Source organism: Neomonachus schauinslandi, chromosome 14, assembly GCF_002201575.2.
Source record: "Neomonachus schauinslandi chromosome 14, ASM220157v2, whole genome shotgun sequence".
NCBI classification, from domain to species: domain Eukaryota; kingdom Metazoa; phylum Chordata; class Mammalia; order Carnivora; family Phocidae; genus Neomonachus; species Neomonachus schauinslandi.
The window spans coordinates 30,106,725-30,133,350 of NC_058416.1; the positions used below are offsets into that span (position 1 = coordinate 30,106,725).

The 26,626-nt window shown below is 36.7% G+C and overlaps 1 protein-coding gene across 2 annotated transcripts in view; it reads left to right on the plus strand.

Annotated features, from left to right (window-relative positions):
• Positions 1-26,626, plus strand: part of RIT2 (Ras like without CAAX 2) — a 386,411-nt gene that overhangs the window by 76,291 nt on the left and 283,494 nt on the right. For both annotated transcript variants that reach the window (XM_021686323.1, XM_021686324.1), the window contains exon 2: positions 7,431-7,487. In XM_021686323.1, coding sequence (XP_021541998.1) covers positions 7,431-7,487 — 57 coding nt within the window. The remainder of the gene's footprint in view (positions 1-7,430; positions 7,488-26,626) is intronic.

Consider the following 26,626-nt stretch of genomic DNA (forward strand, 5'->3'; position numbering starts at 1 on the left):
AGGAAAGTTTCCAGACTCATTCTATGAGGCCAATGCTACCTTAATCCCCAAACCAGGTAAAAACCCCATCAAAAAGGAGAATTTCAGACCAATATCCCTGATGAATATGGATTCCAAAATCCTTAACAAAATCCTAGCTAATAGGATCCAACAATACATTAAAAGGATCATCCACCACTAACAAGTGGGATTTATCCCCGGGATGCAAGTGTAGTTCAACATTCGCAAATCAATCAGTGTGGTAGGACACATTAATAAGAGGAGAGAGAAGAACCATATGGTCCTCTCAATTGATGCAGAAAAACATTTGACAAAATACAGCATCCTTTCCTGATTAAAACTCTTCAGAGTATAGGGTTAGAGGGAACATTCCTCAAGTTCATAAAATCCATCTATGAAAACCCCACAGCAAATATCATCCTCAATGGGGAAAAGCTGAGAGCCTTCCCTTAAGATCAGGAACACGTCAAGGATGCCCACTCTCACCACTATTGTTCAACATAGTACTAGAAGTCCTAGCAACAGCAATCAGACAACAAAAAGAAATAAAAGATATTCAAAGTGGCAAAGAAGAAGTCAAATTCTCTCTCTTCGCAGATGACATGATACTTTATGTGGAAAATCCAAAAGAGTCCACCCCCAAATTACTAGAACTCATACAGCAATTCGGTAATGTGGCAGGATATAAAATCAATGCACAGAAATCAGTTGCTTTCTCATACACTAACAATGCAACTGTAGAAAAAGAATTTAGAGAAATGACTCCATTTACAATAGCACCAAAAACCATAAGATACCTTGGAATAAACCTAACCAAAGAGGTAAAGGATCTATATACTCTAGAAACTACAGAACACTCATGAAAGAAATTGAAGAAGACACAAAAAGATGGAAAAATATTCCATGCTCATGGATCGGAAGAATAAACATTGTTAAAATGTCTATGCTACCCAGAGCAATCTATACCTTCAATGCCATCCCGGTCAAAATTCCAATGACATTTTTCAAAGTGCTGGAACAAACAATCCTAAAATTTGTATGGAATCAGAAAAGACCCCGAATCGCCAAGGAAATGTTGAAAAAGAAAAACAAAGCTGGGGGCATCATGTTGCCTGATTTCAAGCTATATTACAAAGCTGTGATCACCAAGACAGCATGATACTAGCACAAAAACAGATATATAGACCAATGGAACAGAATAGAGAGTCCAGATATGGACCCTCAACTCTATGGTCAAATAATCTTTGACAAAGCAGGAAAAAATACGCAATGGAAAAAAGACAGTCTCTTCAATAAATGGTGCTGGGAAAATTGGACAGCTATATACAGAAGAATGAAACTCAACCATTCTCTAACACCATACACAAAGATAAACTCAAAATGGATGAAAGACCTCAATGTGAGACAGGAATCCATCCAAATCCTAGAGGAGAACATAGGCAGTAACCTCTTTGACATCACCCACAGCAACTTCTTTCAAGATACATCTTCAAAGGCTAGTGAAACAAAAGCAAAAATGAACTTTTGGGACTTAATCAGGATAAAAAGCTTCTGCACAGCAAAGAAAACAGTCAATGAAGCAAAGAGGCAACCCACGGAATGGGAGAAGATATTTGCAAATGACACTACAGATAAAGGGCTGATATGCAAAATCTATAAAGAACTTCTCAAACTCAACACCCAAAAAACAAAACTCGAGTCAAAAAATGGGCAGAAGACATGAACAGACACTTCTCTGAAGAAGACATACAAATGGCTAACAGACACATGAAAAAATGTTCATCATTAGCCATTAGGGAAATTCAAATCAAAACCACATTGAGATACCACCTTACACTAGTTAGAATGGCAAAAATGGACAAGGCAAGAAGCAACAAATGTTGGAGCAGTTGTGGAGAAAGCGGAACCCTCTTACACTGTTGGTGGGAATGCAAGTTGGTACAGCCACTTTGGAAAACAGTGTGGCGGTTCCTCAAAAATTTAAAAATAGAGCTACCCTATGACCCAGCAATTGCACTCCTGTGTATTTACCCCAAAGACACAGATGTAGTGAAAAGAAGGGCCACATGCCCCCCAATGTTCATAGCAGCAATGTTCGCAATAGCCAAACTGTGGAAAGAGCCGAGATGCCCTTCAGCAGATGAATGGATAAAGAAGATGTGGTCCATGTATAATGGAATATTACTCAGCCATCAGAAAGGATGAATACCCAACTTTTATATCAACATGGATGGGACTGGAGGAGATTATGTTAAGTGAAATAAGTCAAGCAGAGAAAGTCAATTATCATATGGTTTCACTTATTTGTGGGACATAAGGAATAGCATGGAGGATATTGGGAGAAGGAAGGGAAAAATGAAGGGAGGGAAATCGGAAGGGGAGATGAACCATGAGAGACTATGGACTCTGAGAAACAAACTGAGGGTTTTAGAGGAGTAGAGGGTGGGGGTATGGGTTAGCCCGGTGATGGGTATTAAAGAGGACACGTACTGCATGGAGGACTGGGGGTTGTACAAAAACAATGAATCATGGATCACTGCATCGAAAACTGGTGTTGTAATGTATGGTGACTAACATAACATAATAAAATAAAATTTAAAAAAATAAAAAATAAAAGTTATTCCCACTGAGATCAAGAAAAAAGTCAAAGATGATCCCTGTCTGCACTGTTATCTAATACTATCGTGGATGGATGAATTAACCAGTGAGTATTAACAAGATAAATTATGAAACAAAAATTGGAAACTGTTTCTATTTGTAGATGATATGATAGAAACTCCTAAAATGTCATGATAAAAATAGCTCAAATAATAAAATACTTTAGGAAGGTAGAGAGTTTAAAATTAGCATATACAAATCAATAGCCTTCATAAAAAGAAATGATAAATACCCTGATGGCTCCCTTTGATACAGAGATTCTGTAGTCCAATATCAGTATTTACCTGATTCATACACACACATAATTCTCTTTGGATCAAGGGTTCTAAGATACCTAATGGGATCCAACCAATTTTTGTGCTTGCTTGACTCCCATCATCCCTTCTCATTTCTTCCTCAGCATTCTTATTCCTGGCTAATATCCACATACTGCTGAGTTCAGTAATACTGTCTCTGAGACAAGAACTGCTAAATGTGCACTGGCAAGGATTTTGACTCTGAGTGAATCTCTGAATAAAATAGACCCATCCTTATATCATCCAGAGTTTCAGTACTTTGTAGAACATTCCTTAACAATTTCAAATACGTACATACATTACATAACCCCCCCCCAAAAAAAGCCAACAAACCTCTCTCATTATTGAAAGACTACATTTTTTTTTAAACCCTGAAAATTGTTCTGAATCTGTTGATGTAGCAGCTTTTCTAAAGTGTATGGAAAATGTGAGCTTGCTCCTCTTCAAAATTTTCCAAAATGACTCTTGTTATTTTTTACAGAACAGGAAAGGCACAGACAGAATAAGTCTAAGATAATATTTGTGAAATTTATGTCTAGTAATATCTTGCCCTCCTTTCCTGTGTCTTCCTGAATATACTGACTATAATTGGTTCATGATTGCCAGGTGGATTTTGTTAACTGATCCATCAAGTTGGTTCACACTCAAGTTTAGGAACTTTGTATACTACTCATCAAGGAATATTTAAAAAAAAACAAACAAAAATGCAGAGTAAGATATGGATATCTACGCTGAATATTAGGAATTCTGGAGAGGCAGATTTGAGTTTGGGGTTCTCAGAAGCTCTTAAATCACAGTTTTTATGGTTGTCCTCTTTTTAAGCAAAAGACTGATTGACATTTATGGTTATTTGCTAGGACAATATCGCTCAATATTGTGTACAAGTGTGTATAAGAATTTGTATTTTGGGAAGGAGACATAGACCTTCATTTTCACTAGATACTTAAAAACTGATGAATTCAGATATTATAAAGTCAATACAATAAAACCTCCACAGAGAAAGGGGGAGCTATTACTGAGTTTCTGACAGAATGGTTCTTCGACAAAACAAAGTAGAATCCTCAGATTTTAAGGAAGTAAACCTGTATATCATAAAATAAATAAAATTTAGTCCCCAGTACAATCGATAGATATTTAGCAGATTAGTTATCTCCAACATTGAATTTGACATGTATTTAGGAGAGATTTTTCAAAAATTGTTTTACATATCATCTCCGCAAAGGGAACTGGCTCTTACATATCCCATCAGGCATCCACTTTGTAAAACACAAAAGAAACTTTTACAAATCAAACTTTCTAAAAATTATCTTTTGAAGTTCTGGAACAAAGCTCAGCTGGCTCTCTCTTCTTTGGTTCTGTCTCAGTGGTAGGTCAAAGGATTTGGGAATTGAAAGGCTTTTTCAATTATACAATAAGCAGCAGGTTTCCATGAAAGCACAAACTCCATCATCTAAATATATGCTAAATATATGTAAGTGTAAGAAGTAAATCTTTGATTCATTTATTTCTGATACTGGTTTTGTGATTCTCAACTGTTGTATCACATATATCTATCAGTTCTTAAAATGCTTATATATTCTTCCTTAAATTTGTTCCAAACTTCTTCACCCTCAGAATTCTTTCCTAGGTTTATAGAAATCAACCCAGCCCCTAGTTATACACATGTACTGGCTCCTCGTTGATGAAGAATTTAAATGTGTTGATGGAATAGTATGACATTTGAGTGGAGATATTATTAGCATTGTTAAAGAAAAGCAAAGCTGGGTAGTAAAATGGTAAAAATAGATTTTACTCAGGAAATACTGCAGTAGGGGAAAGAAAACTCCCACAGTCCAGAACTGGGCTCAATTCCAAATACAGGGACAAGTGGAAATGTATAGCCAAGGAGCAAGTTGGGGGTCAGTGGATGGAAAATCACTAAAAGGGTAAGGAGGATTCTGGTGGAATAAATTTAATAGGATTCTTGCTAAGGTAGTCCAAGTAATCATGGGGGTTGGAGATGACGAACTTGATCAGATATCAAGGGTGACCATATATGAAGTGTGGAGAATTCTCTCCAAACAGACTTAGTAGGATTCCTGCTAAAACTTGGCAAAGCAGAGATGAGCATGGATGCCCAAAGGTCATGGCCTGGTTTAGAAGGAGGCTTCAGAGGAGCCTGATGAAGGTTTGATCAAGGAGAGCCTTTGTTAGTATGATATAAAAACGAAGGAGAAGCTGAAGCTGTGCTATGCCACAGGATAAAGGCATGCTCATGGGTGGAAAGTCCTTCCTTCCATAAGTCTGAGAACACAGTGCAGCTAGTTGGGCAGTGGTGGAAGTCAAGCCTGAAGAGATATGATGGGCCCATGAAGGACACATTACTCCTTATCCTAATAGTTGCTGACATATGAATAACCAGATTTTTTAAAAATATGACTCTGGTGTCATTGTGAAAGTTAATGGAAAGTAAAGGAAATAGCTACAGAGAAATCAATTTTGAGTCTGTGGCAATAGGGATTTAAAATATAAGATTCCAAACTACAGTAATATCAGAAAGAGTTAAGACATACTTGAAAGATATTTTGGAGGTAAAATGAAAACTCATGAAAACTAGATGGAAGATATGAGAGGGGAAATATCCAAAGACATCTTCAAGATTTTAGCCTAGATAACTGATTATCATAAGATGGATGATGAGGCTCTTGTCACACAGTGAATAGTGCATATCTTTTTGCCTTGAGTAGAGTGGAGAATCTCCTCATTTTAGTTCTAAAGTTACCAAGTCTGAGCTGTCTTTGAAATTTAGTTGACTGACTAGCCACACAAGTGTTCAAAGGGAGGCCAGACCTCCAACCTCTGTACTCTAGCTGGAACTAAACCAGACAGGCAGTAAGAGACAGAGGAGAATGCTCTTTTTAAAACTCATGAAAAACGTTTTCCAATTCTCCTTGATATCTACTTAATAAACATGTTGCTTTCAGTTTGTTTACCTGAAATATTCTAACTCCTAAAGCCCTCTGTAAGAAATGTTAATTTGCATTTCAAAAATTTGCCCTAAACTGTCAAATTGAGTAATACTTTCATATGGAGACTTCCTTTGTCAATGCAAAGACAGGAAGTAAACACTATCAAAGTGTAAACAGAAATTCTTTTTCACTGGGTCAGGTTCTGTTTCTTTTCATTTCTCAGCAGGGTTAGATTAGTGCCTTGTACAGGTTTGTTGAATTTAACTGTCTTCCCTGTTTCAAACATTTGCTGAAGCATGAATGCATTGTTAAAGGAGGCCAGAGCTGGACAGTAAAAAGGTAAAAATAGATTTTATTCAGGAACTATTGTAGTAAGGTAAAAGAGAATTCATTATATAACTGGACTCAACTGTAAATACTACAAGGAGAAGTGGGAATTTATAGGCAAGGAGTGGGGACGAGCATTGGGGGATGGAAAATTACTAACAGGAGCCATCAGGAGTAGGGAATTCTTGTCAGACTTAAAAGGATTCTTGCCAAAGGCAGGCCAAGGGGATTGGCTACCAAGGGTGGATTCTCACCAACCTGACTTAGCAGGATTCTTGCTACCACTGGGCTATACAGGTCTAGCAAGGGCAGGGACCTAGGTCAGGGTTTGGTCGAGAAGAAGACTCAGGGGAGGCTAACGTATGATCAGGGAGTCTTTGTCTCTCTCTCTCTCTCTCTCTCTCACACACACACACACACACACACACAGAGGCACAGAGAGAAGGAGGGAGAAAAGGAAGAGAACTACTATGTACAAATTCTTTTTCCAAGTTTTGTTGCTTTACTTCAGCATTCCATTTGTCTCCTAATAATGGACATTTATATGAAGATACTATAACAGAAACATTATAAATATTTTATAAAATTATTGATTTGAAAAGAATGTGGAGAATTTGGAGAAATAACCCCCAAAAGTAATGAAAATTAATAAAAGGACCTGAATAGCATGGATCAGGCACAATAAAAGTGACAAATAATTTTAACTAAAAAGCTGGCTAAGGATAAAAACTCATATAATCATGTACCTTTATAAATAATAGAGACCTCAGAGATTATCTCCTTATTTTAATGATGAGGAAGATAAGTAAGTCCCAGAATATATATAGGACCTTTAGTGGAAAGATCTTCCCAACCTATACCAACTGTTACACCAAAGCAAGCCAAGAAGGATCCTACAGCTACTTTATATTCTCATTATGTCTAGAGCTTTATTTTTACTACAATGCAATTTTTATTAAAATACACTGAAAATTTTGACATATTTATTCCAGAGAAGTATCTGGCATTATTTTCTTTCTAGTTAACACTTTTTCTCCTCTAGAACTTTCTCTATCATTTGGTGGTTCATGTTGCATAATTGAATTAGTCACTCAGAGAAATAAGTCACTAGATCTTATTGAGAGACTGATGAACTACATTGAAGAATAACTTATTGATGAATCAGTGAATTTTTATTAAATTAAATTTATTTTTTTTTCAGCAATGACAATGCAGTTTATTAGTCATCAGTTCCCTGATTATCATGACCCCACTATTGGTGAGTATAAGCCTCTTTTCTCCTTTAGCCCAAATAAAGACACTCTAAATAAGTGGCTGATAAATACTGTTGATGTCTATGGAGAATAAGAAATATATTTTACTATGACCCATTACAAATACAAATAAATATAGAATATATAAGCCACCATAATATAAGCTTCAAGAAACAATATTTGTCCTTACTTCTTGTTGTACACTCTCATATTTTCCATTCTACTCTATTTCTTCCTGATAAATGATGGTTGGAATACATTAAGTTGATTTCAGGATCCACTAATGGATATCTACCTGCATTTGAAAAGCTCTGGTCTGGATAATATAACTGATGTGATTGCATGCTTATTTGGTCATTTGTTCACTTAGCGTCTGGATCCAATGTCTGGATCTTCTATTGTAGAATTAGTTAACCATGTTAATGGTGCATCTGGAAAAGACTTTAGATATAGATATAATTTTGTTCACCATTCTCATCTGGTAGATGAGGAAACTGAGATTCAAAGAGTCAAAATATTGTTAGAGCCAAAAATTCAGCCATGTTTCATTCTTCCTATATGATTTTCTTTTTATTGTACTTAATGCAAAAACACTGCAATTGGGAACAAGTTTTCTTCCTCTATCAAAGGAGAAAAGATGTCTTTAACATTGCTTTACTCCTGCAAAGAGCTATTCTAAAAGATCAGTTGGAAATTCCCAGAGTCTGCTATAGCACTCTTTGTCTAGAAACAAATTAGCATTGAGGGAAACACATAGTTCTGGACCCCTCATGGTTGCCTGGTTGCCCGGACTGTGAACAATTTTGACTATACACCTCATCCCTGACCCTCTATTCCTTTGTCTGAGTATCTCCTACCATCACTTCCAATGGGTATGATCCTCTAATTCTTATTTGGCTCATCAGGCAATTTTAATTCAAGATCCTACTGTGTATATAAAATGTTATATGGAATAGGATATTTGCCTGAATACTTACGCTGAAATGAGTAAAATGTACTCATTTTTAAATATCCCACAATTCAGCAAGACTTCTTCATCAGTTGAACTGATTAGTAAGATTTCAGTGCAGGAAATTTATGCATTGTTAATCAGAAAGCACTTCCTCAAGAAGTTGAGTTTTGTTTCTGAAGAGAAAATAATCACTTTGTAAAGTTTTAGAAGCAATCATTTAAATCCATTTCCCAAATATCTTGCTTCTGGAATGCTGGTGACTTTGCATAACCCACTATGAATTACAGAAGAGGAGAAATCTCTAGGCAAAAGCTCTGAATCTTTTATCTTGTTGGAAAATTCAACAGTACAATATATCATTTATGATATCACAAATTCACTCTGTTGTTCATTACTTTTCATCATTGTTTAAGCTTTATATGGGTCCGTGTTTGAAAAAGCTACCTTTGCTCATCAACCTTTCCCATCAAATGGCTTGAATAGGGCAATATATATGAATAAATTATAAATGGCTCATCCAAGAGGAAGAAATAAGAAGAATATGATGATGATTTCTTTAGACTTCCATGAAGTACATCCATCATTTGAAATTAAGCTAACTGGACATTCTGTACTAACAGACAGCTAAAATCCTACTTTTATCTGGCTATAAATAAAATAGCTTTAGAGGAAGAAGTTTGAAAGTGGAAACACAGAGCACTTTATTACTATCAATTCGATTTTCCCATCATTTCATTTCTTGTCTTCTCTAATGAAAATATTGGTTCATAATTTTCCATTGGTACCCTGTTTGAGGAAGGTAAAAGTCTCAATAATTTATTTTTCATCTGCTCAAGCTATGTAACTATAACTCAGTCTGGCTGATTTAATGACCCCCTCAAGAGAAAATTCATATTACTACATTTTGAAAATCATACAAATTAGAGAAGAATATGCCTATTAAGGATACTTATTTCACAATTTATATAAGAAATGAATATTTTTTCAATTCTGTGCAGATTTGTCATCCTACTGACTGAGGTTTTTGAAGACTTTTTCTCTGATATTTGAAAGATTTGCATAGTTTTATTTCCTTCTTTATGTTCATCTTAAAATTATTTTTCGTTCAAATCTACATCAATTCTGAAAGTTTAGATTCCCTTCATTACTGACAAGAATTAGGGATATTATCTGGTACCAATGAATGTTCTACCCAGAGGAGTAATTGCTTTCCTTATTAACTGACAACATTTTCAATGTCAGTAACCAATGGGTCTAGCATCTGCAAATCCATAGACAATACCTATGAAAGGGATATTGAAAGGTATTGATTCTATTTTTTCATGAGAAGACCTCACTCAAAAATTAAATTAAGTTCCCTAATTTAATTTAATCAGGTGCCAAATATGGATAAATTGAAGCTTTAATTTAATCTTTAAAATGAGTATCTCTAAGAATTAAACATTAGGTATGGTTTGATTTTTCCATAGTAAAGTAATTATGGAATAAGAAGAAACGTTTTGACCAAAGTCCTGATGTTCAACCCTTTGTAATAAACACACATGCTATTTTTTAATTAGCAGTAAATCATTAGAGATAACCATTGCATGTAATTCAATCAGCAAAAAATATAAATGCCTACTCTTTGCCAAGCAATCTGCTTGTCCTCTAGAAAGAAAAGATTAACACAGTTCAAGCCCTTAAGGAATTTTCAACTCAAGAAGAACTCAGACAAATACACAAATATTTATGCTACCTATGAAGTCAGTTATTACTATAAAAAAGAAGCAAAGTGCTGAGGGGTTTTGAAAGAATGGTAAGGGAGTTCAGTGACACTATCTTTAAGTTATATTCACTGTGATTTTGGATCACAGTTTCCTATATGTTTTAAAAGCCCTCTTTAAAAAAAAAAAGATAGCAGGGAGGGAAAAATGAAGGAGGGTAAATTGGTGGGGGAGATGAACCATGAGAGACTATGGACTCTGAGAAACAAACTGAGGGTTCTAGAGGGGAGGGGTTGGGGGGATGGGTTAGCCTGGTGATGGGTATTAAAGAGGGCACATACTGAATGGGGCACTGGGTGTTATACGCAACAATGAATCATGGAACACTACATCAAAAACTAATGATGTAATGTATGGTGATTAACATAACATAATAAAATTAAAAAAAAAAAGCCCTCTTGGCTTTCCTGCGGTCCATTCTAAAATTCAGGATCCTTTGAGGAGACTTTTCAGAGAAGTCTGGATTTCTCAAAGACTTGAGATATTTGAGAAAATGACCTAGGATGGTTTGGGTTTTGCCATGTCATTTAAATTTTATTGTAACTTGCTCAAAATTAAAAATCATATGGTATATAATTTTAACTTAATATCAATTAGGTATCAAGTTGTTGATTTTTTTTCTGAAATAGAATATGGTGTTCCTTTCCTCAAAACCAACAATGTAAATATCAGGTTCTCATTTGTGGACTGTGTATTTAGTCCAAATTATTTATTGATATCTTTATATGTTGAGAATTGTTTCTGTTTATGCTTTTATTGATAATCAAATGAAGGCAAACATATGAGCAGAGAAAACCAGGTAACTTCACTTGGCAAATTATACAGATGGAAACAAGATATAGTATCAAATTGATTGCTCTGAATAAGACATTTTATACTGGATGGAAAATTCTAAACTTTGATCAAGTCATATACATAATTAGTAATTATGTCTCACTGTCCTCAAAGACTATTGTTTTGGCCTCCTTTTTCTGCAAACCTGTAAAATTTTATCATACATATATATTTAGCACCTATTATGTGCCAGGTACCATGCTATACATGGATATATAGAGATAAAAACACAAGCTGTGCTTCCAAAGCACTCCCAGTTAGGTGGAGAAGATAAATCAGTAAACGAGATCATGCAGTGAGTTCATGAAATAGAATACCACAAGGTGCAGAAGAACACTGTGGGAACATCTCACTTGACCTGAAGGGACACAAATACATGTAGAGCAACTCTTCTCCATACTTAGAAGAGTGCATAGGAGTTAGGCAAGTGAAAAGGAAGGAAGAATGGATATTCCCAGAAGAACAAAAAAATACAGGCACCCAAACAAGACAGTACAACATGTGACTGAGATGGGGCATGTCTGGAACCAGAAGTCCTAAAGATGAAATAAATGATATAATGTGCAGAGTGGCAAGAGGGAGGTAAAGCTTCATCAGGGATCAGATCTTTAAAGATCTTGTAGGACTGACTAAAGGTTTAAGTATCTACAGTCTTGTGCTCTTGCCTGAGATAAAAATAAATATTATTGACAGGTCACTGAACTTTTACATTTAGATAGCTCCAAGGAAGATAAAAGTACACATGCCCCAACTTTTGCTAATAACTGATTATCCTTAGTAGACTTTTACTTCTTTCAGGATTATTTATCATGGTACTCTCCTTTATCCACTAGGATCACATGCCAAAAACTCAGCAGGAATCCTTGATACCTATCTCAACTTGTCTATATGAATCATTCACTGAACTCTATTGTTTCTACCTCCTAAAAATATCTTGAACCTGTCCTCATCTCTCCATAACTTCTGTTGCCTTCTTATTCTAAGCTACACCCCATTTCCAATTTAGACTAGCTCTTCCAGTTGTTTTTTACACAGAATCCAGAAATATCTTTAAAAACACAAATTTGCTCTTCTTAACAGTTCTCAGTGTCATCAATTATGATTAGGATGAACAATAAAATTCTAAGCATAAAGACTCTCATGATCTTGTTACTGTTGGTTACAGACTTGTCATACTCCATCCCCTTTTGGGTTTCAACCACACCTACCTTACTTTAAATTAACAAACTTCCCAAGCCCTTTTCTACCTTGGAATACTTATGCATATATTTTAACCCTGAATGCTCTTTACCTCTCCACTCTCCATCTTTGCTTGGGTAAGTCATACGTTGGTCAAGCTTCAGCTTAAATATTGCTTCCTCAAGAGAGCCGCCTTTGATTACCCAAAATAAAATACATTCTACTTTCATACATTCATTCAGAACCTTGAGTATCACCTTAATATCATTTGTAGATATATAATTAAATAACTTTTTAAATTATTTGTTTAATTAAAGTGTCATAAGGATAGGAACTTCAATATATTATTCACTAGTGTTTCATCAGACGTTAGTAGGATGCCAGACATATATAGTAGATGCTCAATAAATATTTATTGAATAAAAAATGGATGAATGAATACATTTCTAGAAAAGGATTAATCACTTTTACATTTTGCTATAGTTAACTTTAGAGTCCTAGGGAGCAATTAGACTAATAATTAATCAAAAGTGTGTTAGTGTCTTTACTAGAAATCCCCTATGTATGTTAATGGCTATTTCTTGACCTAAAATGGTTACCAGAAAAACATTTCTTTGGAAAATTAAAAGCATATGCTAATGTTAATTATTATTTCTTCTGCTTTCTCTTTTTACTCTTTCTCCTCTTCTTCTTCTCCACTCAATGTTAATTTATTAACAAATATTTGTTGGGTAGCTACCATGATTTGGGCATTGTACAAGGCATGAGAGTGAATGGTGCACAAAAATAAGCAGGAATGCGTTCCCCATTGAGCTTCACTGCCTAATTTTATTTCATTATCTGTAAGAGTTGATCATATCTCTTTATCCAGAGTCAAATTATCCTTTTTTTCCTCATTGATTTAGGATGACTTGAGGTCATTGTGTAAGTACAGCACACAATTTGATTAGAGGAACCTGGCCTTAAGGACCTATCCAATTGTTTCATTGGATTTCTTTTCCTGCAGAAGGAAAACAACTTTAACAACCCAGGAATCAGTTATCACTTTATTAATCTACCTGTCCATACATTTATTCAGTTCTCATAGTGTCCAGAAATTCATATGACCAACAGGTTTTGAGGTATACTTACGTATGCTATATTCAAGGAACACATACTTTGGTAATTGACTCAGCTATGAATGCTTTTCCTCTCTTAGTGTTTTAGACCTTCAATTTCACTTACAGGCCATGAATACTGCATAATACACTCATCTGAAAGATTTATATTCTTTCTGAACAATTGGTAAGGACTGTAACAAGCTCTACAAGGAAAAAATAAAATGTCATAAGGAGATTTAAGTCTTCCTGAATGATTTAGGAAGTTCAAAAAAACAAGGGCTTCACCTAGGTGGTGAAGTACATCAACAATATGGACAGGTCATCTGTGGACAGCATCACATCTAAAGATTGTGATCACACCACAATGTATGAGCATGAAAAATATCGATATGATTAGACTGGTGTAGGAGAAAGGTACCACATTAAGTATACATTTCTCAGTATCTCTGGTGAAATACAAAATTCCTAAGCTAAGGATTTTAAAGAAATAGTGTGTTTGAATCACACTGAAATGGCCTGCTCAGTGTCTAAAATGTGCACTAATAGAGTCACTTCTTTGTGCCATTAGAAAATCCCTGTTAAAATGTAAATGCTCAGGGGAGAGGTAATGCCCAGAACCATTAGGAGTCATTTATACATTAGCATAGATTAATGTGTACAATTATTCAAGTGAGCAAACCACGAGGCTATGGTCTACAGAGCAGCGCTGAAGGGATAGCATGAGATTTGGAGAAGGGGGGGTGGTTTATTACCAGGTAGAATAAATGCCAGAGTATAATTCTTGAAGGAAATCAAGGCTTAAAAAAACTGAAATTGAAGAATTACATTTATTAGTGATCTGGAATGCCAAACATGTTAGAAAAGTAAGGAAATTACTATGAATCAGATAGATTAGAAATTGAATTCTGCCTTCATGCTGATTTTCTTTCCACTCAGCCTGTTACACCCTCTTGTTCACTGTGCTCCAGCCACGGGAGTCTTCTTTAGGTTCCTGAAATATTCCAAGTAAGCTCTTCCTGGCTTTTCAGCTTTTGCCAATATGCCATTGTCTACCTTGAACACCTTTCCTCTGCTTTTCACCTAGCAAGTTCCTTTTTTATCCTTTTAGGTCTCTGCTTGCCTATCACTTCCCCAGAGAGGTCTTCTTTTCCCACCTTACCTGAATTAACTGCTCAACACATAAACCCACACACAGGCATGTGCATGTGTAACATACAGATTTATTCTCAACATCAACACGTGGCTTTTCTCCTTAATGATATTTATCAAATTCTGCATTAAAAACTGTGCTATTTTTTGTCTGTCTCTCCATGTGGGATGTAGGCTGAATGATGGTAGGGACCATGTCTGCCTTGTTCACATAGGACCTAGCACAGTACATGGTTTACAGTATTTCACACAGGACCTAGCACAGTGCATGGTTTACAGGGAATGCTCAAAATAACTTGTTGAATTAGAGAATGTGTGAGTGACTTTGGTGTCCTCTTTTTCTCTTACCTAAATTATATTCTATAATCACAGAATTTCAAATCTCTTTCTTCTCTCATGTTTGATGTAGTAAGCTAAGCACCACCCAGGCTAAACCCAAATGTTTGCTTGTTCTGAGACTGCATTGGGTCAACTGAACATGACCGTGCTCCCTGGTCTCACTTTAAATGTATTATCTCAAATGCGTTTTGAGTTAAGCCTAGCAAATACATGCAGGTCATTGTCTACTCATTCTCTCACTCCTGGTGTTAGACCAGCAACTTCTGCCTTCTTCACACTCTGCCAATGGCCTTGCTTGTTTCTTTACTGAGAAAAATTGAAGCAATCAGAAGATAAATTTCCAAAGAATCTCATTCTGAAGAATCTTCCAAAGCTACCCACCTCTCCACACCCATACTTGGTCCTCCTACTAATTTTATTACTTAGATATTACTTAGATGAACTATCCATGCTCCTGTATAAGGCAGTGCCACACTTTCCACTCTGTAGATCCCATTCTCCTCTCCTGTTGAAGAATCCTGCTCAAACAATTTTTTTCTCTTTCATGGAGCATTTCTGATTATCATAAAAACATGCTGCTATTCCATGCATCCTAAATATAAAAAAAATTTTTTTAATTCTTGACTGATTTTTCTCCACCACTTTCTGCCTCATTTTCCCACTGCCTTACCTGTGAAGCTCCTCAAAGAGTTGTTTGTACCACCAGTTTTAATTCCCCTTCTCTTACTTTCTTCAATCAACTCTCACCAGATTCTCAATCCCATCACTCCACTGAAATTGCTTTTATCAAGGTCGCTTTGACTCTATAGAGGCTAATCCAGTGGTTGATTTTCATTCTATCCATTTTGATCTACCAGCAGCATTTGATATGGTTGACCACTCTCAGATTTCATCCACTTGTTTTTTTCACTTGGCATCCACTTTTGGTTTTTCTCTAACTACTGTGTCAGTTTCTCTGACTCTTGGCCTGGCTTTGGCTCATCCTCTTCTCCTGGATATTGGAGTGACCCTAAGACTCAGTGCTTGGTCCTGTTACTGTCTCTATTCACGTATTCTTCCCTGATGATTCCCTTTAGTGTCATGGCCTCAGGTGTTATTTATGTGCCACAACTCAAAAATGTGTATCTCCACCTCCTATTTCTTCCCTGACTTCCAGATTTGTATATCTAGCTCCCTCTCAACTCTGCCATTTGGATGCCTAATAGACATTCCAAAGTACCCTGTCCAAAACTGATTTCTGTTTTTTTTTTCCCCACAAAAAAAGAACTTTTCTATCTATAGCATTTCTCATCTCTATGGCAATTCCATCCTTCGGGGTGCTCATGCCTAAAACTTTTCAATCTTCCTTGAATCTTTTCATTGTCCATACAACATGCCCTCAGGAAATACTGTGGGCTTTACTCTCAAAATATATCCCAAATCAGCTTGTTTCTCACTACTGTACTGCTACTATCTTGATATGCACCAGTAGAATCTCCAGGCTGGATTATTACTCTAGCTTCTAAGAGGTCTCTCTGCTTCTATTTTCCTGCTCCCCAGTCTATTTTCACCATAGCAGACAAGATAATCTTTAAAAAAAAAATCTACATTATGTCACTCTGTTCAAAACCCTTCAGTAGTTCCCTATTTCACTCAGAGGAAAAGCTAACATATTGACCAAGGCCTAAAAAGTCCCCAGAAACAACATACCTTGCCCCTCTGACTTTATTTCTTACCATTCTTCCCCATTCATTTGATTTCAGCTACATGAATCCCCTTGTTTCTGGAACATGCCAGATAATTTCTCCTCTTGGCCTTTTTGCACTTGATTTTCCTTTTCTGGGAACATTCTTTCCCTGGGATACTCACAGAGCTAACTTCATTACCTACTTCAAGTCTTTCCTTTGGGTTCAGATGCCTCTTCTTAGTCAGGCTTATACTAACCACCGCCAGAACTGATTATATTCACTCTCTCCTGTTTTTCTCACAACATTTATTACCTTTTAATTCACTATATAGTTACATTTGTATTCCTTAGCTAGAACATAAACTGATTTGGTCCCCAAAGTCTCCCAAGAATCTAGATCAGTGCCTGGTTCATAGCAGCTGATCAATAAATTGAAGGAATGAATGTTTAAAGTACTTACTGACCTTTCAGCCTTGAATAAATTAGCATATGTTGCTGACCTTTCCTTGTCTATAAAAATGAGGTGATGACACGATTTCTCGTAATTGTTCTGTGAGAGAATATGGATATGACTGCTTCACACTCTGCTCAAGACAAAATGAATATTATAATTTCCTCGGTAGGAGTCAATTGAACTGTAAGATAAAAATGGTAATAAGGAAAGCTGTCAAGAAAAGACCACCTAGATTTTGTGCTCTTTTTTGAAGGTCCAGAGAATCCATCCCAGAAAGATGGCAAAGTAACCAGAATGACAATTTATTAACTTGCAATGATATTACTGTCACTGTGCCTGGAATTACTCAAAGCATGTATGATTATGGACATTTTTCTTGTGGCCAAACTAAATAAAGGAGAACAAATCATAATTACAAATCCCTGATTCAATTTACCATGTAAAGTCTCTATCAAAAAAACTAGATATGAGCAGCATATCATCTCCATGATGGCTATCTTACATGGAAATATAAAAGTTGCCTGTTGGGCATTGAATCAGTCCAAAGGGAGTTAATAGAACTGGAAGTTTAATGATGTCAGGCTAAGAACAAGGGAACGCATCCACCAGGACCACACTGGTTTTGAGCTGTAGCCTATGGCACCTCCTTCTTGACTCCAGAGTAGACTAAACTTAGATCATTCCTGGAAATAACTGAAATAACACTTGCTGTTTTCTCTGTAAATATGATAAACTAATCCCCTTCCGAATGAGACACTCACTGTTTATATAAGTTAATATAATTATTTTTTTCTGTTGAGTTCTGTGGGTTAGGAGTAATTCCAACTCTTTTAGGTTGTGTTGCCTATTAATATTCTCACTTGTGTCCATTCATTCTTTATAAATAATTAATAGCCTTTATTGTGTACCAGATGCTCTTTTTGGACCTGGGCTATAGCCATGGGCAAGACAAAGTTTCTGCCCTCATGGAAATTACAATTCAGGGAGGGGAAGAGACAGATCACACAAACTTACAAATAAATACATAATGTCAGGAGGATAATTTGGGGACGTATTTTATTTGAGTGTAATCACACATATTTATTTGATTGGCAGTCACTTCCAGGTATAGTCAAGTTCTTGCGAGCTCACATGGTATGGCATCCAGAAATACTCCTACCCCTTTAAGAAAAACACTGATAAAAATTTGAGTAGGAAATTAGGAATAGACCTTTGGAAGGGACACCTGCAAGTGAGCAGCCCTGAAGCTTCTGTTTTCTTTATTTATGTCACAGTCTATTGGCCTGAACCAAGTGTTGTCACTTTGACAAATTTTATAAAACTATTTGACCTTGTGCTCATATTGCTAGAGTACCTTCCTACCAAATCTTTAAGAGGTTAAAAAAAACCACAAAAACGAGGTGGGCAGGGAGAACGTTCACATCGGCACAAACCAAGCAACATTGCAGCAACTGCAATTCTGGACTGTGTGTGTGTGTGTGTGTGTGTGTGTGTGTGTGGTTACAGAGAGAATTATCTTCCTTTAGTTACCCAAATTAATAATATTAATTCATTGTATATAAGGTGAAACTTCTACCACTAAAAGCTAGTCACACCACCTCATATATGAAGCACTAATGGATCTGGCTTTAAATACCATGTGATTCCCAGCTGTTAGACCTAGGGAAGATGCTTACATTCCCACATTGGACTCTATTTCTTCACCTGAAGAATGAAAATAATAATTGTCCCTACATAAAGCTGCTATGAGGATTGGTTGAGATAATAGATGTGAACTGCCCAGCATAGAACATAGCATACTATAATCATCCCATGAATCTAAGTACTGTTGGTACTTAAATAAGTAAATCTTAGTATTAAGTACTGCTGTTGGAGGAGGTCATCCAGAGGACATGACCTCTGGTTGACCTGAAAACTTGCCTGGGGGCAATAAGGGGCTCCTCACACCTGCCCCTCTCCTTGGAATGTTTTACCCACCATTCCCACAGCTGGAGACATTTCAAGGATGCAGCCTTGAGAGAGAAATGTATTATTGACACCACCTGCATGGTACCCGTGAATGAGCCCAGTTAAGGCTTCTATATAAACTCTCAAGATGTTAGCAGGCAGGTGCAGAGTCACTCATTTTACAATAGCCTAACCTCGGTCTCGGTAAGTTTCCTTGCCTGTTAAAATTGCTACCTACAAATTTGGAATACTCTGACTCTTCCTCGGTTTCTCCATGCTCTCCAATGACAAGGGTCATTTTTTGGACCAACAAGTGGGGGGCCAGCCAGGAGATCAAAAAATTGGGTTTTGGGAAAGAGGCAGCCCTGGGGGAGATCCCAAATTGGCTATTGGCCTCTATGTGGGGAGGGGTGGTCCATATAGATGCTTGAGGACACCTCCCCATGCATATGGGGATGCCCCCCAAACACCAGCTGCTCTAATGCTCTTGTTTGAGGAACTGTGCATAGTGCACTGTGGCAAAGAGGGCAAATGCATGGCTGTGCAGTGGGATGGCCTCTTTTGTGGGCACTTCGGGTGGCTACTGATGCCCGACTAGAGGCTGAAGCTATAGTTGGAAGGTTGGAAGAAGGGCTAAGATCAGAGGAGGACGTGGGGTTTTTACTACTCTGCTAGCCTCAGGGCTGGCAGGCAAGGTGGGAGAGCAGGAGAATAACGCAGAGACCTTAGAGTGGGATTTTGTAAAGCTAGGAGGACACTAACTGTGGTAGATTAAGGTCTGAGGGCTTGTGACAAAGCCTGATTGAATCTAAGAGGTTGAATCACCGTGGAAATGAGGAACACAAAGGGGAGAATATTCTAGTGATTAACAAACAGATGAAGCGTTCCATGCAGTCTGACCCCCTCATACAAAGAAAAACTTTAATATCCTAAATTTCTGATAATCGAGAAATATACCCCTAATCTTCTAGGAGAAAAAAACATGCGTTCTTTATCTGTTCCTCGAAGATGTAAAGCTCCTCGTCAATAAAATATAAACACCCCACGAGATCACTAAAACTGCCCCACATTGCTTGAGACTGAAGGGGAAGAGGTGGGGGGAGAGGCTTTTAAAAATAGACCAATACAGAATGCTTTGGCCCAAAATCTAGTCCATAACTATGTTATGTAACAGCAACAATGTTATTACTCTCAATACAGTTGTGAGTACCATAACCATGGAAACTTCTAGTTAACCGTCTATGATGACTACATTTAGCTGATGAAAATGATCTGTGGTCAACTGAAGCAACGAGACATGCACCAATTCTGTTATTTCGTGTAGATATAGATGCCCTTAAGGAAAATCCTTTGCCTACAACAGAAACACTTCTCAACATTTCTTTTGCTTACTCAGTGGTTATAAGTGGAAATCTAGTATGAAGTCAAATGACTTGTATTAATACTGTCTTTTTTTCAGAAGTTTATTTTTAAAGAGTTCTTTAGTATTCTGTTGGCTCCTAATGAGTACACTTCCATAAGCAATTATAAAAGGGGCACCTGGGTGGCTCAACTAAGCATCTGCTTTTGGCTTAGGTAATGATACTGGGGTCCTGGGATGGCCCCTTGGCTCCCTGCTCAGCAGGGAGTCTGCTTCTCCCTCTCTCTCTCCTTCTACCCCTCCCTCCTGCTCTTGGGCTCTCAAGTAAATAAGTGGAAGCTTCAAAAAATTCATACTGGTATGACCTAAAAATTGGCTGATGGCTGATGGTTGCAACTTGTGACTGAAAAAATTATTTTAAGCATATCTTAGAAGAGCTAACACAACTTAATCTTACCTTCCCCAATTCATGCAATTAAAAAAAAATGGCAAGTGTAAAATGTTCTCAGAAAAACTTTCAGAAGTGTAGTCTACCTCTTGGTAGGTATTTCCAATCTTTTAGTGTTATGTAGATCTACTTACGCAGTACCATATGTTTAGAAATTTATAGAACTAAAATTCAAACCTATATTTGACCCCGAAGTCACAATGTTTAACTATTGTCTCCTAATTTAGGCTCTCTTCAAAGAGAATCTTTATTATTAGCCAATGCTGATTGTACTTAAGGCTTTTAATTTAACTAGTGTAATTTTAACTACTATGTTAAGATGATTCCTGGAGAATAAAGAGGCCAACACTTCGACATTTCACATCAAAGTTGTCCATATCAGCATGAAATGACATGGAGAGAGACCTTTAGAAATATTTGGTTTGTCGGATTCATGTAAAAAATCAAATTGAACATGTCCTACATCTGTCCATGTTCTACAATTTTCTTTTTTTGATTAAAGATTGCCTCATAGTGTGCATCCTCACTAGGACAAAGATAATACTCTTAACATGGAATGTTTCCCTGACTCGGCGGGGGGGGGGGGGGGGTGTGTGTGTGTGTGTGTGTGTGACTGTGACTGATCTAGGGAAAAAATACAACCACCTTTATAACTTCACGCTACAGTATGTCCTGCACAGATAGAAATTGTATGCTGGGAAGGGACTACATTAGATGTCAGAAGCAAAGAGACCAGATTAGTCCTGTTTTACAGTGAGTGTTTTCTTAGTGGCAGACATTATTTTACAGATTTTTCTTTAAAAAGGAAACACCTGTTTTGAAGCAAAATTAGCTATGTGGAAAATCAGTTTGAAAACTATGAAGTACCACACCAGTGGAAGCAACTATTTTTATAATGGACCATTTTAACTTCTTTATCTTATTGGTCATGGGAAATGACAGGAATCAATTTTCCAGACATGCATTCTATCTATGAAGCTCATATATATTTGCCAAGTTGTTAGGGGTTAAAATCACACCCACCATAAGGGAAAGTGACTCCTCATCATGCTTCCTTGGCTGTCTGAATATTTCATGTATTTAAAAAAAAATACCCTCATTGTTTTTATTTAGAAGCTAGATAGCACTTTTTTTTAAAAAAAAATCCATGTTCCTTTTTCTAAGGTCTCCTATACGTCCTGCATCTAGGAATAGTAAAACCTCCCTTTATTAGAACCAAGTTAACTAAAGGAAGCTGCCCAACAATGGATATGTGGGAGCATAACAGACCAAGAAAGGCAAGGACTCCGATTATCAGCATGAGGTCAGCGGCGCAGTTACCTTACACTTCCATATATTTTCCCATCTGTGTTAATTTTTCAAGTTGTGTATTTCCAGTGAGCTGCTCCTTTGTCCTCTTTGCTATCACCCTTTTGAGAGTTGTCTGTTAGTTGTTTCCACTTTCTAAATTCCTATTAGCTCTTCAAGCTACTTTAACCTGGCTTCCACAACTAATATTTGCCTGGGCGGGGACACTAAGTCCTCATCATGCTCTAAATCCAAAAAACATTTGGTCTAAGGTGCAACCAATACTGTTGATGATGACCTTGGGGAAGCTTTGGTTTTCTTCAATGTCCTAATCTCCTTGTTCTTTACTTATTTTCAGGCAGTCCTCTGCTGTTTTTGAAAACTTCCTAAACAATCTCACCCATTATCATGGTGTTTATTAGCATTAATATGTCTATGATGTCCAAATTTGTATATCCAACATATATACAAAGAATTATATCCAACTTGTTTCCTGACCTCTAGACCTGCACATCCAACTGCTAGCTTGACCTTCCTATTGGGATGTCCTGATGTATCTCAATTTTGACTTTTCAGGTTAAACTCATGATCTGACCTCTATCACTTCTCGGCCTTTTGGCTAAGATCAAGTGATCTGACCTCTATCAAAATTGTTGTTCTTGCAGTATTCTGTGTCCATGAATGACCCTGCTATCCATCTAGTAATTCAAACTCCAAAACTAGGAGTGGTTCTCCTTAACTCTTCTTATTCTTCATAGCCATATTATCATTGACCTAATACATTTTCACTATCCTTAAGTCTTACAGCGCCTCTCGAATTACTGTAACTGCTTTCTCAGTGAGGGCACTGTATCCATTCCTCCCATGCTCCAGTCTTTCTTTATCCCCGCCCTGTAGCTAAAATAATAGGGGATAAGTTTGTAATTGTATAATAGTGCATATCTATATACTTATTTTATATATCATAGAATATATAAAATCTTTAACCATCCACTTGGAATATCCCCTTGACTCCAGAGATAATGATTAATATTCATTAGGAAAAGCTGCTATGTCTTCACATAATTGCAGATTTGGAGAAAAGATACAATATGCTTTTTAGTTCTTATGTTTTATTTTTTTTAAGATTATATTTGTCAGAGAGCACGAGAGCGTGTGCACACAAGCAGGGGGAGAAGCAGGCATTGGGAAAAAGCAAACTCTCGGCTGAGCAAGTAGCCCAATGCAGGACTCCATCCCAGGACCCTGGGATCATGACCTGAGCTGAAGGCAGATGCTTAACCAACTCCACCACCCAGGTGCCCCTATCCTAGCCTTTTTAAAAAGTATACAGTTACGGATGAAATTCAAAGTGAAATTTTTTAACTACTTCCTAAGAATGGGCAACTTATTTCTAACTTTTCTCCTATATAAACAATGATGCAATAAACCCCCTCCTTGGGCACACGTGTGAGTGTTTCTATAGGCTACATACTCATTTATAGAAATTGCCAGGTCATAATGCATATGAATTCTACGTTTTAAAGAAAATCACAAAATTACCCTTGAAGCAGGCATATTAGATCCCACATTGGTGTATGTCAGTTCTCCATTTTTATAGCTTGCCCAATACTTAAAATTCATTTTTCACTTTGGGCCAAATGAGTGAAATATATTGTTTTTTAGTTCCTTTAAACTTTTTTTTAATTCAAAGCCTAACCTACCCACAAAATCCCCAGTGACTCACTTATCAACACAGTAGGCACTCAAATGTCACAGCTGAGATGGCAGCATCTTGGAAACACTGTCCTTCCAATAACTGTCCACTCTAGAACCTAAAATTTGTCCTTCGTTTTCTTCAGTTTTGAATACAAGCAAGTATCGCTGAACATTTGACTCGATTTTGACCATCTTGTAATACTTCTACAAATGGAACTATATAGTCTGTATTACTTTGCATCCGGCTTCTTAACATTCAAAATTTTCTGTGAAATTCATACTTGTTATTGCACATAGCTGTAAAAATTAATTTTTGCTTCTCTGATATGGCCCTGTACAGATTCCCAAATGTCCCATTGCTATTTACATATGTAGTTTATAGGAGAGTTTTTGCTTTTTAATAGTCTGGTCCATTCACTTTTCTGAATTTACTGGTATATTTGGATACATTCTTGCTGCCCTGTTTTGTTTTCTAGTCACTGTTTTTTTTTCCTTTTATTCCCACTTTTCTTTCCTCTTCAAGTATTGCTCAGTTTTTAATCCACTGAGTGTTTCTTTCTTGGCAAAGTTAGGGATTATTATGATTCTTAAAAACTATTTCTAAATGTTTAAGTCAGGAATAAAGACCTCCATCTTAAAATGAAAGTCTCCAAATCTGATAACTTCACATATATTCACTCAACACAAATGCACATGTATGTATACACACATACATGCCCTTCTTTCTGCTGAAGATTCTTCAATGACTGTATTAGTCAGTTTGGGCCACTAGAACAAATTACCACCGACTAGGTGGCTTTAAATAACAGACATGTTTCTGAAGTCTGGGCATCTGAGATCAAGGTGCCAGTATCGTCAGTTTCTTGGTAAATGCGCTCTTACTGGTTTATAGGTGGCCATTTTTTGCTGTCCTCACATTGTAGAAAGAGAGCTAGCCCCCTGACCCCTTCTAACAGGGGCACTGATTCCACTCATGAGGGGTATACCCTCATGACATATTACCTCCAAAAAATAAGTACTTCTAAATTCCATCACATTGGGGTTTAGGGGCTCAACATGAATTTGGGGAGACACTAACATTCAGTTTATCATAATGACTCTTCCTGGCATTTAGGAGAATAGATCCTTTTAAGTTGTAGGTGGGCTGCTCTTTGTTAACCTTCTAAGCCTTCTTGGGTTTTACTTTCTCCCCTTTCTCTTTGCCCTTAATACTAATTTGTACTAAATCCAATGACTTATCCATGCACAGTGCTCCTTCACAAAATGATCTAGGAGTTTAAAATATTATGCCTGGCTCCACCTCCACATTTACCTCAATTTTTGGTTTTGCTTAGTTAACACATGTTCTTGCTTCAGAACTCATTGCAAGTATCACCTCTTCAAGGGTAAGTTAGGGGCCCCCCATCCCTTCACTATGAGACCCCATGTTTTCATGAATGTCACCACTGGTTTTATGATCATCTTTGCCTTTGAAATCCCAGAGCCTTGCCCAATAATGGAACTTTGAAGAAATTTGATTTGTATTTGTGGAGTCAGTTTAGATCTCTTTAGTCCACAAGAGAAGCTTAGTGACTCAATTATGGCAGCATTTCATATACCCAGCCTAGAGCTGATGAACCTTAAACCAAAAAGGACCCTATTTATGAAAGGTATTCAAGAGAATCTTGTATCCCTTGTCAAAGTCCATGTACATTTTCCTTTACCCATCCATAGTTGTAATGCACTTACCTAGTTTCCTAGACCATAGCATTATGTACCAGAAATTTTACTGGAGTAATAGATCATACTGGTAGTCACTCTTGTAAGTGCTAATGTCATAGCCATGAAAGAGCCAATGAGTCCAAAAAGCCCAAAGCTTTGGGTCCATATAATACAGAACAAAACAGTTTTGTTACAGGAATAGTTAAAAAATTTGGCAGTGTAACAAATATCCCTGCTGTCTTGGCCCCAAATGATTGTGTGCTCTTCTGCTAGAGTTGTATTTTCTTTTTCTAAGCTCATCTACAAGTACTAGGGGCAATAAACTTTGTCAGTGGATAATGAAAGTTTAACATTCTCCCCACTGGGAATCAAACTGAGAGCAGTAATTCTTAGTCCTGGTCCCCAGACACTATAATATCACTAAATAGCATTAGGAAAAGTGAAAATGACACATATTTATATTCATTACATACATGCACACTAGCTAGCTATATCGCATATTCAATTTGCTCTTAAAACAACAAAACAACAGGTTGATCATAATAGTGTAACAGTTTGTAAACAAAAATACCAGAATCAGTGGTTCACATGTTTCCTTCAAAATCATCACTTAGAATAGCCATCATTTTAATGGTGGTGTAATGTTGGAAAGTAGGACTATTGTACATAGTACTCACATGTACATACAAATGTTCACTTCTAAAGAGGATTGGACATCTGGAAAAACTGTAGGTGATTGGTTTGGAGAAGTGCATTTTATATACAAAAAGTGTCCTAATGCTTTTTTCCTTTATATGGCTTACTACCAAGTCACATTGGAATTTATGTGATAGAAGAATAAGGTATTTGTAAAATCAGTTTTGATAAGTTTGTAGCACCTTTCTGTGATGGATTGCTTTTTTTCCCCCCCAAAATTACCTGTATTTAGCAGGTTATTTAATCTTTTGGGACCAAAGTCTCTTCAATCATAAAATATGGTTAATATCTACCTGCTTTATCAAAATATAGGGTATGATGAGGACTGAGTCAACATAGTATGTGATTTAATAAACCATCAAAAGTCCTGATTTAAAAATCTCTATAATCCTACCCTATAAATATATGCTAACTCTTATCTATATATAAACATAAAATATATTTTGCTGAATTATCCTTGGCATGGAGTATAAAAAGTTAAACCAGAAAAATGAGTGGGGATAACACTCAAAGTCAGGAATGGGGAAAAGATGCTAGAATAAAGTTACAACCATTTTTATTTCCATAAGCT